At 51.3% G+C, this 20477-nt stretch overlaps 1 protein-coding gene across 1 annotated transcript in view; it reads right to left on the reverse strand.

Moving 5' to 3' along the window:
- Window positions 1-10732: 10732 nt before the first annotated feature.
- The window catches only part of CCDC197 (coiled-coil domain containing 197), a 23204-nt gene continuing 13459 nt past the window's right edge, over window positions 10733-20477 (reverse strand). Inside the window, 8 exon segments of the mRNA XM_024130971.2 lie at window positions 10733-10972; window positions 14147-14263; window positions 14549-14614; window positions 15305-15415; window positions 17029-17209; window positions 18626-18677; window positions 18680-18699; window positions 19979-20230. Coding sequence (XP_023986739.1) covers window positions 10769-10972; window positions 14147-14263; window positions 14549-14614; window positions 15305-15415; window positions 17029-17209; window positions 18626-18677; window positions 18680-18699; window positions 19979-20085 — 858 coding nt within the window. The 5' untranslated portion in view covers window positions 20086-20230 and the 3' untranslated portion in view covers window positions 10733-10768.

The raw sequence follows: 20477 nt of genomic DNA on the forward strand, positions 1-20477 counted from the left end.
TCATTTCTGAGACTAGGCTACCCAAAGACAGTGGCTTCTGTCTGGCTCGCTCTCTCTTCTCTCTTACCTGCTGTGCTGTAAACTGCCCTGTGGGGAGGTCTGCGGGACAAGGAGCTGAGGGAGGCCTTCAGCCAACAGCCAATGGAAAATTGAGGGCCTTAGTCCAACAGGCTATGGGAACTTCATCTGCCAACAGCCACATGAGTGAGCTTGGAAACCGACTCTCCTCCAGTTGAGCCTTCAGATGAAACCACAGCCCTGGCTGACAGCTTGATTGAAGACTTGTGGAGAGATGCTGAGCCAGAGGACCCAGCTAAGCCATGCCCAGATTCCTGACCCACAAGAATAATGAGGTAGCTGATGTTCATTGTTTTAAGCTAAGTTTTGGGGTGATTTGTTATGTATCATTAGATGACTAATACAGCCTCTTTTGCTCTCAGCCACAGTCTGCTCCTCTAGGAAGCGGGGTTAATGACACTCACCTCTCTGAGTAATGGTGTGGGTGAAGCTGGCTCCTCAAGCCCCCACTGGATGCAGAGTGGACGCTCCCTATAGCACCATTCCTTACTACTGTTTAGTCACAGAAATCGATGTCTCACTGCAAACCCTGCATGTGCCGGGAAGGAAGAGAACAGGGTGCTGTGGCAGAAGTAACCCAGGGCCCTGGCCTTGTTCAGGGGGAGAGGGAAGTCTTCTCAGAGGAGGTGAATTTTGACTGAGGTCTGAAGGCTGAGTTGGAGGAGGGTTCATTTGTCCTTCTCTTCCCCGTCTCCAGCCTGTTAGGCTCTTTCTTAGCACTTTGTGATTTCCTGTCCTAGTATTTATCACAGTTCATCACCATTAATGTGTGTCTGCCTTGGGGAAGCTCCAGGAGGGTGGGGACCAGGTCACCACTGCGCACCAAGTACGTGACACGGTGCCTGGCATGTCGTAGGCGCTCCAGAAAACTGAACTGAATGAATGAGTAGGCACAAGCAAAGACCAAGGGACGGAGCACTGGAGACAGAGGGAATGGCATAGGTGATGATCCGGGGAGAGGAGCTGGTGAATTCTAGGAACTGGGAGAGGCCTGTCAGGCTGGTGCAAGTCAAGAAGGGGAGAGTGGTTCACGTCAGGCTGGAGAGGGGGTCAGGACCAGGTCATGCAGGCCTTGAGGCCTCAGGTAGGGGTTTGTCTTGAGGGCAATAGGGAGCCTTGGAAGGGGCAGGAGGGAGGGTGGACACAATCAGATGTGCTTTTTTGAGAGATCGTTGTGGCTGCTATGAGGAGAATGGGTTTCGAGAGGGCGAGGGTGGAAGCAGAAGACCTGAAGGCCAGAGATGATAGGGCTAGGGCCTAGGGTGGGACACAGAGATGGGGGAAGTGGACAGTACCCAGGGGCAGACAGTGACATGGACAGGACCTGCAGTGGCTGGATGTGGGGCAGCAGGAGAGAGAGGGTCTGGGGTGATGCCACAACAGCACAGCCTCTGTTAGATTCAGCAGAGCTCAGAGCCTGAGTGAGTCCCCCGACTACCATCCCCCAGGATGTGAAAAATGGAGAAGTTCAGGGCTGTGATCCCTGGAAACTCTCTAGACCCCTGGAGAGCAAAGCTCAGAAAAGCTTCGCCTTGGAGGTGTTGGTAAAAGCTTCTTGAAACTCGAGCTTTTGTTTACAGATGATGGAGGCTGTGTGGGGTAAGTGCTGGCTCCCCAGCCCAGGTCCCGGCGGCCCCCAGCTCTGCCAGGCAGAGCTTGAAGTGCTACATAAACACTGAGCAGCTTCCTGGATCATCTGTTTTCCTCAAAGATTTTTACAGGGAAGAAAACATGATTTTTTTTATATAAGAACAAAGTATTATGAAATAGAAAGCAAACTGACTCATAAAATTTTCAGATGAAAATGCAAAAGTGTAAAAATATTTGGTCTCCCTCAGGTCTGAGTACCAGGCCCCTGCAAGTCTTAGTAAACTCTTCTCTGCCACTGGACATATTTGGGGGGCGGGGGGAGTTCTAGACTTTGATCAGGAAAAGTGCTCCAACTTTGAGGTCAGCCAGACTTGGGCTCTGCCACCTGATTGCTGTGTGACCTTGAGTGAGTTACTGCACCTCTCGGAGCCCAGGTATCAGTTTCAGTTGCCCACGAAAGACCCTGCCACTCCCGTACTTCAAGCAGTTGTTCCTCTCAGACTGGCTTTCCAACTCACAATTCTCACCTTTTTGCCAGTTGCTGAAGGAGAATTAAAATTTGTTCATCTTCTGAGTGGCAGCATTTTGCCTAGAATAATTGCTTATATGAGATCACAGGAAATAGACAAATGAAATCAATCATTGCAGAAATAAAAAACTGTAGGTATTCCCACTCCCCCCACTATATCTTATGCAAGATTTTATAGTAAAATCCAAACTGTATAAAGGTCTTAGATCAACTTTTTGAAATCTTTTAAAATGATGTGCTACACTATTCAGTATGAAAGAAAAAAAAGAAAATTTGAAAGTTCCCAACCTTTGGATCAGCCATCTTTATAGATATCATGTGATCTTATTTTTAGTCAGAACTTCCCAAGTCCATCCTCCAGAGCTGGTGATAATCTATCCAGCCATTGTGTATAAACTAGTAATAGACAGAAATACACACACACACACACACACACACACACACACACACACACACACAGAGGTCAATCATGTTGACCTCTGTGTTGACCTCTATTCCCTTCCATTTCATCCATCTCAACTCCACATGTTAAAGGCCAGTGAGGACTGAAAAAGCCCTGTGGGCCTGTGTGGCTTCACTCACCCCAGAGCAAGTCTCTGCTGGCTCCAAAGAGGTGGACACTGTCTGTCACAGGCTCCAATGTGGGTACTGGCTGTCCTGAGGCCCCCTCCTTCCTCATTCCTTGGAACAGCCCAGGTGACTGGCTACAGCATTCCTATGATTTTTGATGTTATGGAGAGGGGAGAGAGGGAGCTCTTCCCCTAATAATTCCCTTGGAGGACTCATTAAACCCTTGACTGGTTTAGCAAGGCTCACCCTACGTGACTGCTGGGGAGACAGCTCCTCCTGGAAAGTGGCATGGCCCCAGGTATCCATCGGCACCAATGCATGGGACACGGATGACCCTGAGGGCCAAGTGGTAGCCAAGATTCCTCTGTCCCCCAAAATATCCCTCACTTTGGGCTCCTACATGGTCCTTAAAATTTTTCACTTAGAGATTCACTCCTTTGCTTAAGACTTTCCTTCCTTCCTTCCTTCCTTCTTCATTTACTCAGAGGATATAAGGATGCAATCATTCAACACATATTTCTTGAGGGCATATTCTGTGCTAGCCTCCACAATGGGTGCTGGAATATGTGGCTAAGACATAGCTTTTCTTCTTGAGAACTTCTCCTTCCAGTGGGGGAGATACAAATGTAAACAATTAAGTGACACCCATAAGGAGGTAATTGCTCTTGAGAGCCTTTTACAAGGGAGTGGCAGCCAGAGGCGGCTTTACTCGCTCTGCCTGGGGCAGGGGCAGCTGGGGAGGCTTCATGAAGGAGGTGAGGCTGGAAGTGGATAGGGAAGGGACGGGCAGGGAAAGAAAGTCAGGGAAGAAGGAACCTCCCTCGAAGCACATACGGACCGTGTGCAGCTCTCAGTGGGAGCCCAGGTGGCTGATTGGCGGGCTAGAGACATCGCCCCTCCCAGTTCACAGACACCCCTCCCAGACCCCAGCAGAACCCTGATGATGAGAGCTGGTGCTGTCCTCGGGAGTCCCACCCTCACCTGAGGGTAATGCCAGGCTTGCCTCAGAGCAAATTAGACCAGTGCCTTACTGTGCACATGGATCCCCAGAGGATCTTGTTAAAATGCAGGTTCTGCCTTTCTCACAAACTCCCAGGTGATGCCCATGACACAGGTCCCCGGACCACACTTTGAGTAGCAGGGATCTATCGTAGCACACTCTCCCTTGATTCCACCTGGGAACTTGATTCCACCTGGATTTGAACTTAAGCCATTGACTCCTGACTCTAGTTCATGATTCATACCCATGTCCCCTTCAGCCCATAACATCAGCTCTGAAAGGAGACAGATGTGGGGCCTGCCTCCTGGGCTGTGTGACCTCAGGCAAGCCTTCAACCTCTCTGAGCCGCCATTTCCTCATCTGCAAAATGGGATAGTCATTCTCACAGGGCGGGTATGAAGGCTGCAGGAACAATGACGAGTTTAGCAAAGTACATGGCACACAGCAAGCGTTCAGTGCGTGTTAGTGCTTGTTCTTATAGTGCTTTTTGCTACCAGACTGCTTCCAGTTACATTGTTCCATCTGGAGCCCGATGGACTTGAGTTAAATGTCCCAGCTCAACCACTGAGTGGCTGTGTGACCTTGGACAAGCCACAGAACTGCACTGAGCTGCAGCTGCCCCTTCTGTAGAATGGAACTGGGAAACTGCCACTTTCTAGATCATGGGTAGTGAGGAGGACCCAGTGAGGTACAGTGGCCCCAAAGCAGCATCCTAGTACCACATCAGGAAGTTCTCACTATGGGGAGAGTCGTCAGGAGCCTAGCTCTCTTGACTCACACATCCCCCCTTGTCCAACACTGAACACCTGCTCTGTGCCAGGTCCTGACTAGGCACGGAGATTTAGGGGTGAGGGAGGTGCAGCTCCGGGCCTCACATCTCCCCTTGAACAGTGCTGGAGAGCAGCTTGGAGACCCAGGGCGGGGCATCCTGGTAGCTTCGGCATCAAAGGGCAGGGAAACAGTGCAGCATCTTCTGAAGGTGCCTAGTAAGAAACAGGGACATACTGGTGCCAGGTGGGCTCGGGTTTGGAGACATCTGAGATGTTCCCATGGGCTGGCCGGCACTTACAGTCTTGGGCACAAGCCTCGAAGTAGCCAGGCCTTTCCTGGGCCAAGAAGAGGGATGGGCAGAGCCTGATGCCCCAGGGTGATGGGCTGGGAGTGAAGGCAGGAACGCCCAGTGCCTTTTCAGGTGGAGCCATGGCAAGGAAGCCTCTTCCAGATGTATCCTGTTATCCCTGTCCGGCCAACTTCCTTACCTAGAGAATGGAACTCAGATTGGAACATCACATTTTAAGGCTAGAAACCAGTGGGATCCATTCAGAGGGTGGAGACACATTCAAGAAATCGGAATTGCTGAACTTGGAGAAAAGACAGCGTGCAGGGGCCAAGAACCCTGTCTTCAGAGACTTGAAGAGAGTCCTGTGGGTGAAGGACTTGACAATTAGCTCTGTTCTTGGAGACGCCAAAGGTTAGGATCAGTGAGATGCCAAGAAGAGTTGGTTTCCAATTAATTTTTCCAATTTTTGAATAAAGTTATTTTCCCCCTCTGGTTATGAAAGTTAACCACGCTTATTGCAGAAACTTTGGAAAATATGCAAAAGTAAAAAGAAGAAAATTAAAAATTAGAATCCTCCAATCCAGAGGATTGATGAACATGGCAGAACAGAGTTCCTAATCCTTTTTCGACAGCTCAGCGTTCCTCAGGAAACCAATTCCTGCCCAGCAGGTGGATTGGCTCCCCACACACTGGTGATTCTTGGGTTGGAGAGAGCATGGAATCTGAAGAAGTGTGAGGGTGTATCTGACAGCTCTTGCTGTAATACTGTGTAACAAACAACCTCCAACTTCACTGGCTTACAATCACAAGCATTTATTTCGCATTCCGTGGTCCGTGGATTTACTGAGGATTGAATGGTGTCAGTGGATCCGAGCCGCAGGTTGGTCTATGTCAGCTCCATGTGGCTCTCATCCCCCTGCAACCAGGAGACTCCCAGAGGCACACAAGCCCCACTGCACAATAAGTCTTAAGCCTCTGCTTGTGTCATAATCCACTGACATCCCATTGGCCAAAGCAAGTCACAGGGCCAACCCAAAGCCAAGAAGTGAATACTGAGCCTCTGGCAGGAGCGCGGATGTAGACGCCACCACAGGGGGTGGAGACCAGGGACCACTTAATCTACCGTACCTGGTGGGTATAATACTTCCCACTCCACACCAGGGTCAGGATCCTCCCGCTTAGAAGCACTGCTTTAGTCTCTTTCCTTCTTTTACATATATAATTTTTACTAAATTGAGTTTATATTCAACTTTTTAAAAGATGCTTGCTTTTTTCACTTAACTTTGCACCCTACAGATAATTTTCCTTACATTATTTTTGAAAACATGGAATTTAATGGCTGCAGAATTATAAAATCATAAAGTTCTGCATCATTGACTGAACTCTTCCTCCAAGATATTGAGTTTGTACCCAGTTTGGCTACTGTAAGTAACAATGTGGTGGACATTTTGGTACAGACGCCATTTCTGTGTTGTAATGGGCATTTCTGGCTTGTGCTTTTGCCCAGCGCCAGGCCTCGCCTCCCTGTGATAACAGCTGCCTGATTTCCCTTTGGGGAACCCTCCTTTCAGTTCATATGGTTGGTCTCCAGCCATGGAAGATACTCCACCTCACAAAAACTCAAACAAAAATGTGATCAGGTCCTGGAAATCAGAGCATGGAATCTCCCCTAGTTACAGAGATTCATTCAGGATGGACAGGGAGCCTAGGCCTAGCCAATCAGAGATTTGTTTAGAGCGACACCTGACCCGAGGTGATCCAATTGGAGTAAATCCTGGGACTTGCCAGGGTTTCCTGGGAAGAGACATTCTCTCTTTTCCTCTGACTTCCACTTGGAAGGATGCGGGGCCGAGGTTGTTGACAGCCATCTTGTTTATGCTGAGCCTGAAAATGAAGCCAAGCTGTCGCAGAGCAGAGCCCACAGACAGACTGGATTCTGTTTCCACTGAGTTCCTGATCAAGCTGTTCCTGAAGCTCTAGAATCCCTGGTCTTCTCGTTTTATAAGCCAATACATTCTCTTTTTTGGCTTAAGCCAAGTTGTGTTGGGCTTTCTGTCATTTTGAACCAAATAGCTCTGGTTTTATTAACTTAAATTTCTTGACCTAGAATTGCTGAGCCAAAGGACATAAACATTTTGTCAGCCTCTTAAGATCTCTTCTCAAATTGCTTTCCAGAGAGTTTATGCAAACAGCCTCGCAGTGTTGGAGAGACTATCTTAAATGCATTAGTGTATTAACTAAAATTTTTTTGATGGGCAGAAGTTATGAGGTGTAATTTTATTTTTAGTGAAGAGAAATACCTTTCATGTTTATAGGCCATTTTTATTTATTTTGTGATTTGCTGAAATGAACAATTGATGTCTTTTTTTTTTTTTTTTTTACTGTGTAAGTGTTCTTTAAATATCAAAAACACTGATCCTTTTCCAAATTTCTCACCATTTCTCCCCAGTTTATTGTCTTTAGATATTTGGCTGTGTTCTGAAGTAGATACATTTTTCATTTTTACGTGGTCAAATTATTTTCAGGTGTCACTTCTGTTGCTTTCATGCTTCCAAAGTTCTTCCTGACTAAAGACCAGGTAAATGTGGAACAGATTTTCTTCTTTTTGACATTGAGATACCCAGTGTTTCTCACCCTGTGACTGGAGACCAGTCTGCACTGGAACCATCTGGGATGCTTGTTAAGAATCCAGATTTTGGGGGCCTCATGCCAGAATCAGAATTTCTGAATGAGCCCTGTTTAGCAAGTGTCACAGGTGGTTTTAATGAACATTAAAGTTGGAAAACCATCATTCAAAGGAACTGGAATATACTACAGTATGTGGTGTGGAAAAAGGACATAATTTGATTTTCCTGCCAAATAGCCAATTTTCTCAGCACCAGCCATTAGCTAATAGTCCAACTCTTCCTGGATGGTCTGTAGAAAGAATGTCCTCACACTTGAAGAAAATTAAAGCTAGAGTTCGATGTCAGGTAATGAGCTCTCAGTCTCAGAAAATGTCCAAGCCCTGGGCCTCCTAGTGTCTTGGGGTCTCAGGATCTGGATGGGCAGTCAGATGAAATGACATTTCATAAGGTACCTGAACCACTGTGGTTTTCTCCAAATGCCCTCGAAGGCCTTTCTCCAGCTAATATGGAACCCAGGAGGAAAGTGCTTTAAAGGTACAGGGTCAGGGCCGAGAGAGCTTTCTGTCTGACAAAAAAGCCCAGCAAGGATAAACCCCAGCGTTCTAGTACATATGCCAGCAGCCTGAGAGAGCAGGGTCCCTAAGCGCAGTGCTCAGGTGTCAGTTTCATGACCCAAGCTCCGCCCAGAGGACGCTGGGAGCTCCTAAAAGACTCAGATGCCCACTGCAAACTTAGACTAATGGGCAGGTCACTGCCACACCAGGTATCTGTTCTGATGGCCCCCTTCCCCAGGGGGTGTGCCAAACATCTGAACTAGACCTACAAACATGCACACAACGTGTGCACAGCAGGCAGATGGCAGGGGACAGAAGGACAACAGCTCTTCACAGAGCCTCAGTGGGCAAAGTGAGAGGACTGTTCCCTGGGCCCCTAACAGGCTGTTATTCGGGGCTTGTTGAAGGAAGAGCAGCATCTTTTCTGAAACTCCCCTTTGAAAGGTAATTTGCTGATGCCCCACCATTTGCTGCAAATCACCTCGCAGGAGGTCAGACGGGGTGGGGATGGCCCTCCCAGGATGCCAGGTGCCCATGACGCTTGCCCCATTGTGCAGATGGGGACTGCAGTCCAGGCAGGGGGAGTTGGTACTCCGGGGGAAGCAGAGCCCAGCTTAGGCGTTTGGGATTTGCCATTACTCCCAAGCAGCAGTTCTCAAAGTGTGGGCCTGGGACCATCAGTGTCAGCATCACCTGGGAACTTGTCAGAAATGCAGATTCTAAGGCCTGGCCACCCTAGGCCTGCTGGATCAGAAGCTCTGGGGGGTAGACCCACACTCTGTTGTAACAAGCCCTCCTGAGGAATGTTCACATCTAAGAATTGTTGGCCTAACATGTGCCCATATTACAGGGAGACTAATGAGATACTTCAGATCTCTTTGGAAAGTGGATGTTGGGTGGAGAGAAAGTAAGCAGTGAGGTACGGATGCGAGATGCTCCCTGCAATGGATTGAATGTTCCTGCTCCCTAAATTCCTATGTTGAATTCTAACCCCAGTGTGATGGTGTTAGGAGGTGGGGCCTTTGGGAGGCGATTAGGTCATGAGGGTGGAGCCCTCATGAATGGGATTAGTGTCCTTATGAAAGGGACCCCGGGAGCTCCATCACCCCTTCCACCACCTGAACCAGGAAGTGGGCTCTCACCAGACACCAAACCTGCCAATGCCGTCATCTTCGACTTCCAGCCTCCAGAACTATAAGAAATAAACGTCTGTTGTTTAAGCCACCTGGTGTATGGTATTTTGCTATGGCAGCCAGAATGGTCTAAGACACCCCCAGGTATGGCCTCCAAACCTCGTAGCCTGGCCTTTGGGACCCCACGGTGGCTCCCCAGCCCACAATCTCAGACTGCCCGTCGGGTTCTTTGTGCTCCAGCCAAACTGGAAGCCCTATCCTGTGTTTCCTTCAGTTTCTTCAGCCCTCCCCCAACCTCTCCCTTCTGAAATCTGACTCAAGCCCTACCTGGGATACTCTCTTTGCCCCAAAGACCTGAGAGTCAGAAACTCGAAATGATGCTTTCTCTGCAGCTCCCCCCAGCCTTTTAAAAACACTGCTCTTAAGACCTGACCCGACATAACCTTCTTTCTTATATTTAGCTTCCCTAAATATTTCAGCGGCCAGGTCCTACTCAGCCTCCCACCCCCTCCCTCCAGGCCTCCCGTCCCCTCTCCCAACAGCACCTGGAAAAGAGCAGACCCTCGGGGCTTGTTGAAGGAAGAGCAGCATCTTTTCTGAAACTCCCCTTTGAAAGGTAATTTGCTGATGCCCCACCATTTGCTGCAAATCACCTCGCAGGAGGTCAGACGGGGTGGGGATGGCCCTCCCAGGATGCCAGGTGCCCATGACGCTTGCCCCATTGTGCAGATGGGGACTGCAGTCCGGTAGTTTGCTGATGCCCCACCATTTGCTGCAAATCACCATTTGCTGCAAATCAGCTGCTCCGAACTTTCGAAGTTAACCTAAATCAGTTAACATCAGCAGACCCGCAGAAGTGAATCCTTTTCGGCTGCCAGGATGATTTCACCTCCGTGGCTCAATAACACCAAGCCAGTGCCATCCACGCAGAGGCCTTTCCAACCTTGACCTCAGAACGTCAGGCTGCAGAGGGGATTCCCTTAGACATCCTCGCACCCAATTTCACACGTGGGGAAACCAGCCCAGAGAGGGGCTTTGTCCTGCCCCCGGTCCCCCTGAGAGTAGCTCTCATTCCAGGCAGCTCAGGGACCCTCAGGTGGGCAGGAGGCACCAAACTGGTATCCAGCTTCTGGGAACCAGTGATGAGATGTCCTCCTGCAAGCTGAGTACTCCCCCCGTCTGCTGTGGGCCAGGCCAGCTCCCGCGCATCCTATGGCTCAGGGTGGCTCTTTGTGCGAGTTCCTGTGACTGCAGCGTTCCCAATAGTCGGGCATCCATTCAAGCTCCTTGGCCCCAGACAGACCCACCAATGACAGCGAGAAATGCATCCCCAGCTTCTGGGTGCAGGTCTCCAACCTGGGACTTCCCACCTGGCTGCTGCCTCTGACTCGGGAACCTCCCTCTGTCTCGCCCACGGTCCCAGGTAGGCCTCACCTCGATCCCTGCCAATCCCCCAATGCAGGGAACAGCGCCCCCTCAACCCCACCTGGCCCTAGCTGCCCCACCTCTCACTGACCCCCGCCTCCCCTGGCTCCCACCCACTCAGGAGCACTGGTGGTGAAAAAAGGAGGCCAAGCAGGTAAGGAGATGGTCGTGATGCTGGCAGGGCTGGTGGCCCTGGGCTGTGTCAGCACAGGCTGGAGCACTCTGAAGTCTGGGTGCTAGGAAAGGGGGTCCTGGGGATCGAATCTTGACTCTTTGAATGTTTCCTGAACGGTCTGGGGTACCTTCTGAGGCCCCAGTCCTTGGGGTTGTCTGCTGTCCAGCACACTCTGGGTCCCCTGAGCAGTGAGATGAATCTCACAGTCTCCATTTTGTCCAACATAAATTCCTGGGAGAAAAAAGAAATCTCTCTCACTTGACTGTACTCTGGCCCCTGGACACCACTTCCCAGGGGCCAAATCAACATCAAGGTTGACCTGCGTCTCCTTTAGTCTTCACAAGGGCCCTGCCAAAGATGTGGTATCAATGCCAATTGGCAAATGAGCAAACTGAGGCTCAGAGAGGTTAAGTGACTTGTCTGAAGCGAAACAGCCCAGCAGTGGCAGAGCTGGATGGCTCAGAGCCCAGGTCCTTGTGCGGCTTCCTGAATGTGGTTGCCTGCCTCTTCTCACTGCTTCCTCCAAGAAGCCCACCCTGACTGCCCCCAGCCTCCCTCTCTGAGGGGCACTCATTTCTTAAGGGCCAGGTGACCTTTATCTCCCTCCACCTCTCTTTCCCTAGTACCATGCCGAGCGCATGTGGGTGACCCTGAGACTTGACTGAGTGATTGCTGAGGGAGATCTTTGGGACGCCCTGAGATCACTGGGTAATTTCTTCCTTTTTCTTGGGAAGGAGATGAAATTAATACACAGTGACTGCAGGGTAAATGTGCCCTTACTTAAATGCTCATTCGTATCATGATGTGAAGGATCTATGCCCCAGGAGATGCCAGTTATGCAGCCTTCACTGTGAATGGTGCCCCAAGAGCTGTGCCATGGAGCAGAGAGGTCCTGATACTGTCTGTGAAATCCTCCTGAGTTCTTCTCAACTAAGACGCAGGCTCGCTCACTGTGGACTCTTGCTGCTAGACAACATTGGCCATGGGACTCGCTCCCAGTGTCCCAGAGGCGCTAAGAATCCTGAGTTCAAACAACTCCACTGAACTTGCCTCGAAAGAGAAAAGCAAGTTATGACTTAGGGTGGAACCAATGCTGAAGCTGGCAGACAAGGGAGGGTGGAACCAATGTTGAAGCTGGCAGACAAGGGAGGGTGGAACCAATGCTGAAGCTGGCAGACAAGGGAGGGTGGAACCAATGCTGAAGCTGGCAGACACCGAGCCTTGGGTCACACCAGACCTGAAACCCACCCAGACACGGAACTTCCACGCACGATGCAAGACATAAGGGAGGGTGGAACTAATGCTGAAGCTGGCAGACAAGGGAGGGTGGAAAGGACGGGTGCTTGTGGTGCTACCGAGCCTTGGGTCACACCAGACCTGAAACCCACCCAGACACGGAACTTCCACGCACGATGCAAGACATACAGTTACAAGAGTCAAACAACCTCAAAAAGGAGAAGTAAGGCTGGAGGACTCACTTCTCAATTACAAAACTTACTGCAAAGCTGCAGTGATCCAGACAGTGCTAAGGACAGACGTAAGGACCAATGGAAAAGGATTGAGAGTCCAGAAATAAACCTTCACATTTACAGCCAATTGATTTTTGACAAGAATGAGGAGACAATTCGATGAGAAAAGAACAGTTTTTTTAGCAGATGGTATCAGGACAACTGAATATCCTTATGCAAAATAATGAAAGCGGACCCCTATCTCATACCATGTACAAGAATTAACTTAAAATGCATCATAAACCTAAATACTGGAGCTAAAACTATAAACTTCTTACAAGAAAACTTAGGTGTAAATCTTCATGACCCTGGATTAGGCAATAGTGTCTTAGATATGATGCCTAAAGCACAAGTAACTAAAATAAAAATATATAAATTGGGTTTCATCAAAATCGAAATCTTTGTGCTTTAAAGGACACCATCAAAGTGAAAAGACAGCCCATAGGATGAGAGAAAATATTTTCAAATCATATATTTGATAAGGAACTTTTATCCAGAATATACAAAGAATATTTACAACTCAGCAATAAAAAGACAAACAATCCAGTTAAAAAGTGGTCAAAGGATCTGAATAGACATTTCTCCAAAGAAGATATACAAATGGCCAATAAACACGTGATAGAATGTTCAACATTATTAATCATCAGGGAAATGCAAATCAAAACCATTGAGGTACCACTTCACACCCATTAGGATGGCTAAATTATAAAAGACAGACCACCAAGTGTTAACAAGGATATGGAGAAACTGGAATCCTCATATTTTGATCATAAGATTGTACAATTACACAGCCACTTTGGAAAACAGTTCAGCAGTTTCTCGCTGAGTTACCTCGTGAGTTACCACAAGACTCAGAAATTCCACTCCTAAGTATATACCCAAGATAACTGAAAAGATATGTCTATGCAAGAACATGGGCATGAATGTTCATAGCAGCATTATTCATAACAGCCCCCAAATGAAAACAACCCAAATGTCCATCAACTAATGGATAGATAAACAAAATGTGGTCTATCCATGCAGCAAAATATTATTCAGCCATAAAAAGGAATGATTTGTGCGGCCATGTGGATGAAACTTGAAGACATCATGCAAAGTGAAAGAAGCCAGATGCAAAATGTATTTTGGGGAGGTGATGAAAAGATTCAGGAATTAGATACTAATGATAGTTGCCCAATTCTGAAACTGTACTGAAAACACTGAAGTGTGCACTTTAAAAGGGTAAATCTTAGGGTACTAGAATTATATCTCAATAAAGCCATTATTAAAAAGAAAACAAGATATGTTGCTGTGGGTGGAAGCCAGTCTGATCACATGACCTCCATTACTGCAGCATCAGCATTATGACTGGTGGGGGTTTGGTCCTGGTGGGGACCTTCCCACTGAGAAGGGAAATCTCAGTGGACTTGACAAGAGTCTGAAGTTGAAAATGAGGACCCTGCACAGAGGCTCCCTCGGTCACTGAAACGTGCCTCCCCGTGTAAACGTGACTACATCTGTGTGCACCTTGGTGTGTTTGTTTGCAGGTGTGTCGGTGTATGTTTCGTGTATATTGCAGGGTGTGTGGAGAGCCCATAGGAGTGTCTGTATGAGTGTGTACCCCGTGTGTGTGTGTGTGTGTGTGTGTGTGTGTGTGTGTGATGTGCCGGGGTGGGGCTACATATTAAGACCAGGCAGGGCAGGAGTTCCTTTACAACCTTCTGACCCTGCACCAATGAGCATTCATTACAAGTTTGTTGAGAGCCTAAAAGAGACCCTGAGACCCTACCGCAACCCGTGCAGGAGCCATGCAGGCGTGGAGGGAGGGCCTGATAGGGCAGCTCACCACCCATGCCGCATGAGCCGAGGCCGAGGACAGGCTCAGTTCGGAGGCCAGCCTGGGCACGAGAGTCCTCACCCGGCTGAGGTCGAGCTTGGAGAAGAGACCCGTGCCCTTGGGCACGCCGTGGGCAGGGGCGCAGCACTGCTGGGCCGTGCTGTTGATGGCCATCTGCATGCAGTTTAGCAGCCGGCTCTGCAGGCTCGGGCCCCTCCCAGGATTCCCTGCCCCCTGCCCCCAGCTCACTCAGGCCAGAGAAGTGTCCTGAAGCCGGGAGCCACCTCCTCCTGCTGGTCTGGGCTCCACAACCAAAGGGGCTTGGACGAGTCCCTCCCCACCTCGGGGCCAGAGCATCCGCCTCTGCAAAGAGGGACACCGGACCGACTAACTTCCAAGAGGGTCCTCCCGGCTGGGCACATCTGTGGTCCACAACCAGGGGAGGGGCCAGGAGGGGACATGGGGGAACCCAGGGCTCCTCACTTTGGGAAGCTCCAGAGTTGTGGACTTCAGGCCTTCAGGGTTGTGATCAGCAACCTTACTTCTCACCTTCAAGAGAAAGACCCATAACAGACTCTATAAACTGTGGCCAATCCAGGTCCCCCTCAGAGCTCCTTGGTTGGAAGTCAGCAGCCCCCAGACCCCAACCCTCATGTCTTCCAAACTAGGATCCCACAAGGGCCTGAGAAGGTCCCACATTTGCTGACTGCACCCTGCCCAGGTGGAGTGTGCCTGGCACAGCCCTGTGCCCCAGCCTTGCTCCCCCGTGTCCTCCAGGCAGCCCCCAAGGCCAGAAGGGCACAGGCTCTGGTATGGGGAGGACCCGGGGGTCCGGAGAATAAGTAGTCCACATTCTCCAGGCCAGGAAGGAGTAGCTCAAGGGATTAAACCCAGAAATCCGGGACTACAGCCCTGACCTACTCTTTCCAAGCTTCATTCTTCTAATCTGTGAATAGATAGAGTAAGAATCAACCAATATGCAGGAGTGCAGGTGCTAGGCCTTGGGACTGTACGGGGCCATCCCAGCTGGTCCTTAACTATCTGCGGCCTCAGTTCTCCCACCTGTCGCACGACATCTGGCTCATCTTAGAGAAGCCCTTTGAAAGCTAACAGTCACCAAGGAGAGGTAAGTGGGTAAGTGGTGTGCGTGTGCGTTGGGGGCCGATTGTTATCGAGGAGACAGCAGCCCCCGGCCCCTGCGCTGCCGGCCCCTCACCCCAGCCAATGGACTGGACTCACATCCCAGCTGCCTGTGTCTTTCTGGCAGGTGACACCATGTTCCAACTGCCACCACTGCTCCTGCTTGCGGTGACACTTCTTCTGCAGCTGGCACAGCCGGATCTTGAGGCTCTGTGGTAGGGTGGCTGGTCAATTCGGTGCAGCCGACCTCCCGGGGCACCTGCCCTGGGCCTGGTCCCGAGGAGCTCACGGCTCGGGGGTCTGAGCGATGATGGGGGTGGAGGAGGGGAAAGTTCTGGGTGGTCAGGGCCCTTTAAGGCACCAGGAGATGCAGGAAAATGGACGTCTAGGATGACTAGGGTTTGAATCCCAGCTCAGCTCCTGGAGCCCGTTTTTCTCACCGTAAGCAGAACCACCTGTCTGGGCCCTTCCGGCTGCAGGAACTGCTGGAAGGACACCAGGGGGCAAGGCTGTGACAGCCTCTGAGGCCCAGGCCTGCGGGGCACAGGATGTGCTGGGTGCACTACCACGCCAGGCCCCACTGAGATGTGTTTGGAGGACACAGGATATACGTGTCCACACTTTTCTGAGGCCTAGTTTTCTTACTTTGAAAATGAGAAAAATAGTATGCCTGGGACTAGGGTGCAACATTTAACTCAGAATTAATATAAATAATATTTTAATGCAATTTTTTTGTTTGGTTTTGGTTTTGGCCGAACTGTGCAGCTTGCGGGATCTTAGTTCCCCAACGAGGGATCGAACCCGTGCCCCTGCAGTGGAAGAGCGGAGTCCTAACCACTGGCCCACCAGGGAATTCCCAAATGCAGTGTTTTTTAAAAATCAAAGTTAATGCAAAAAAAAAAAAAAATCCATGATGAACAAAGTATTACAATTCTCAATAAAGTTGGGATCCAACCTTCTACTTGCATGCTCACCTCACTCCCCTCCTCCAGTCTCAGCTCTAGGAATAGAAGCACCCACCTCCGGGTGCTGGGGTGAGGTTTAAATGAGATGAAGCTTGTTAAGCGCTTCTCACAGTGCCCCGCCCACGAAGGAAAAAAACCGTACAAAATGGTGTCGGTTTTCAGTGCTACCACTAGGGGGCAGAGACTGGCTGCAAATGCCATGCCACTGTCCTTTGCAAGAATCAGCCCACTCATCAGCCTCCCTTTCCCTGTTTCCTTCCTCTCCATGTCCCCGTCCTCTGTCTTCTCCGTGTCCCCAGGCCCCAGCTGCAGCACAAACATTCATCATGCCATGCCTTTGCCAGGGCAGTTTCTTCCGGGTGGAATGCCCATCCCTTGGGGTGAAAGTGCAATTTATTAGAAGATTAACCAACTATGAGAGAGATGATCTCTTGGGGCACTTAACTCTGAGACAGTTTGTGTTCAGTGTCTCACAACAGCCTGCCAACTAGGTTGAATTGCCCCCACATCACAGATGAGGAAACTGAGGCTCAGAGAGGGTCTAAACGTGCCCAGGGACATGCAGCTAGTCAGAGGCTGACTTGGAATTTGAAGCCCAGTCTGTCTGAATCTCGAACTCCTGAGTTTTCTACCACGAAGAACACCTTTTAAGTATAAACTGACTCTTCCTCAGGAGAAACCCAGCAGAAAGGGAGGGAAAGGGGTACAGAACAAGGCTCTGGAGTGACCGCCCCACTCAGACCCTCTCAGGAGCCCACACCTGCTGCAGGCCTTCTCTGGGGGTGCAGAGGGAAGGGGGTCCCTACATCCCAGTTCTCGGGGCCAAGGGGCATGGGCCGGGCTTCAGGCAGCTGTTACCGGGATAAGAGCCCTGTGGCCTCCCTCTAGAGACTCCAGGCTTTGGTGGACGGCCTGGCTCATCTTGAAGAAGGCCTCCAGATGCTTCTGGACGTCCTGGCTGACTGCGAAGAACTTCCCACAGTGCCCCACCATGGCCCCCACTGGGGCTTCCTCTGGCTCCTCCCCTTGGTTGTAGCCTATAGAGACAGTGCATGGCAGGATGGGTGGGCATAGAATGCCCAGCCCTCACCTGCCCCCTGCAGGGATGCTAATAAGGTAGGTGGGACTTCTGCTGTCCCCTGGAGCCCCAAAGTTGAGAGCACCCCATCACTGACCTCCCACCTCTTCAAGAGAAGAATCAGCATTTGAAAGGCCACCGAGGGCTCAGAACAAGGATTCTGGATCCAGGTTGCCCAGTGAGGCAGGAGAAGCCCCACCGCCACCCCAGGAGAAACTGCTGACTGGGGGAGCCTGCAGGAAGGGGACAGGGATGGTTGCTGTCCTGAGTGACAGGATCCCCAGCTTTGGTGGTTGTTCATTCTGGATGGGTCGAACAGGGTTGAACTGCTGAATTAGGAAGGTCGCAGACTAGGAGGCTTCTAGAAGCAGCACTGGGTGCTGGGTGTGCTTCAAATCCCGTGCCTGACCTGGAGGCCCGTGCCCCTCCTTGGCTTGGTGCTCAAGGCTCTTCCAATCACATCTCCCAGCGACCCCTGCCGGATCCTGGCACTCCAGCACACTGGAGCTGAACCCCAAACCCACTGCACAGGGCCGTGGCTCCAGCCTACATCTGTGCTGTTCTTCTGCCTACAGTGCTGTTCCCCTTTGCTGAACACTTCTGAGCCCCATGAATGGCCCCCTCCTCCACGAAGCCTTCCCTGACCTCCAGGGCAGAGTCCTTGGGGCTCCTGCAGCTCCAGAGCACTTAGCACAGTGACTCTGAAATCAGATAGACCGGAGTCTGAGACCCAGCCCCACCACTTCCTGTCTGGGCGACCTTGGGCAAGTCCCTTAACCTCCCTGAGCCTGGGTAACACAGTTCTCACAAGCTCCTAAAGAGGGGTAAAAAAGATTTACTAAAGAGCTTAGTGCAGAGTAAATATTTCATAAACAGTAGTAGTTATTTTTATTATTGGTGATGTAAAGACAATGACGATAATACAATTACGTATGTTAGTCTCCCCTTCTCTTTCCTATCAAGTTTTCAGCACTGATAACGGTGGATTCTGGTGCAAATCATGATAAAACAGAACACAAAACTCATTTCAGATGCCTGTGTAATTTTAGTTCCTAAGAGCAAAATCAAAGACAAATGAGATAATAAGAATAGCTGACACTGACTGGGTGCCAGCTAAACATCGGGCACCGGGTGACGTGCTCATAAAGGACGATCCAGTCCACAGAACTGTTGCTGTTCGCACTGAACAGAGACGTTGAGAACTTGCTGCAGGGCACACGGCTGGTGCCCTGGCTGGCCCGACCACGGTGGCACCGGCCTGTGGACCCCCATTCCGCGGGCGAGCTCCGTGCTCAGCGAGCTCACACGCGCCCAGGTTCCCAGGCTAGGAGGTGCCTGCAGAGAGGACAGGCCTGCGGAGGAAGCTACATACATACCCTTGGGGACTTTCTCAAGACCTTGATCAGATAGCTTTCACAAACCTTATGACCTCTCTCTTCAGCTTCCTCTGTCTGTAGAGATATTTCAGTGCCGGCGAGAGAGCCAGACGTGAGAACACGGTTTGGGGACTTCCAGGTCGTGACCCCTGGCAAGGGCCAGCCTCTGTGGATCTGCACGGATCCGGGCTGGGCTGGTCACTGACTCGAGTCTCTCCACCCGTATTTCACTGCTGAGTAAACTGAGCCACAGACAGGTCAAATAGATGCCTGTGGTCAGGCCATGAGGAAGGGGCCTGGGGGCCAGCGAGGCCAGGCCTTTGTGTCGTAGGGTCTATGGATCCCCTCCTGCAGGCTGAGCTGGTGGCAGATGGCCTGAGCCCCCAGTAGCCGGTGATCCGGCCACAGGCTTTGCCTCTCTGTGCCTGGTTGGCCCGTCCGTAACAGGGGTAACCACACCCCTCCCTCACAGGCCGGTGGGGACCGGGTCTGGGGCTCCCAGCACATCATAAGCACTCAGTCTGTGGTCGGGGCCCTGGCAGCCCCCAGAGGGGCGACAACCACGTGCTGCTGCCCAGCCATCAGGGGGCATCACCAAGCCAGATGAGTCTCCAATAGGTTGCCCACCTGGGCGCCTTCAAAGTCAGTGGTCAAGGGCAGAGGGCAGAGCAGGAAAGGGCTGTGGTGGGTATCTCTGAGGGACTGCTGATTTCCCCAGGGCAAGCCACTCCGCCTCTCAGGCCCCATTTTCTCATCCATACAGTCCTGAAAAATGCAGGAAAAAATTGTCTTCCCCCGGCAAATACCACGTGGGGCCCTGTGAGCCACGGAGCTAAACCTTTCGGTGGGGAGGTTGGGAAGCCCTATGAGAATCCGATGGACCGGTTGGGACTCTTCTCCATAAAATCGCTCACAGATAGCAATCCATCCTTTTGCATCTAACTCAGACTTTCGTGGGCAGCCTGAAATTGAAGAGTCACCCAGGGGCAAGGATTCAGGGCATCTGCTTGGAGACACGGCAGCAACCTTGCAGGCTGATTTTAGAGGGGCCGAGCTGACAGATGCGCAGGGATGGTCACCCACAGCCCTGCCTTCGTGGAGGGAGACTAAGCTTGCACAGGGCCTGGGACTGGCCCAAGGTCTGAGGTCAAAGGGCGGGAGCCAAGCCCCCCAACTCCCCACCACTCGCAAATCAGCCGCCCCTCCTGACTTACTCCCGGGCCTCAGTCCCCTCCCCGTTCATCTCCTGGCCCGGCCTCCTCAGGCATTTTTGCTCAGTCCCAGCTGCTTAGCCCACCGCAGGTGGCCTTGGGGCTGAGGCGGGGGCCACGGCGGGGCTTGGGACAGCTCGTACTTTGCCTGGAGTTGGCAGAGTTCCTGGAACAGCACCTGCAGGTCCCTGTCCTTGTCACCGGTATTGTTCAGGCCAGCCTCCTGGCCTGTGCCCACGGCCTCCGGCATTGCCCCTCACCACCTCAGGCTACGCTGGAGGATGAGGGCCACGTGGGCCAGGCAGGAAGAAGATGGATGGCCACAGCAACAGTCAAGGCAGCAGCTTTCTCTTCTGATTCTCCTGACGGTCCTCAGAAGCCACTTTACATTCCCACTTCATAGAAAAGGAAACAGAGGTTCAGAGAGGCCCCTGTGACCAGCTTGAGGACGTACAACAGGGCTGGATTTGGACTCGGGTTTCACTAAGTTCAAAGTCTGAGGTCTGGGCTTCCCTGGTGGCGCAGTGGTTGACAGTCCGCCTGCCGATGCAGGGGACGCGGGTTCGTGCCCCGGTCCGGGAGGATCCCGCATGCCGCGGAGCGGCTGGGCCCGTGAGCCATGGCCGCTGAGCCTGTGCGTCC

This window comes from Physeter macrocephalus, unplaced genomic scaffold (assembly GCF_002837175.3).
Source record: "Physeter macrocephalus isolate SW-GA unplaced genomic scaffold, ASM283717v5 random_100, whole genome shotgun sequence".
NCBI classification, from domain to species: domain Eukaryota; kingdom Metazoa; phylum Chordata; class Mammalia; order Artiodactyla; family Physeteridae; genus Physeter; species Physeter macrocephalus.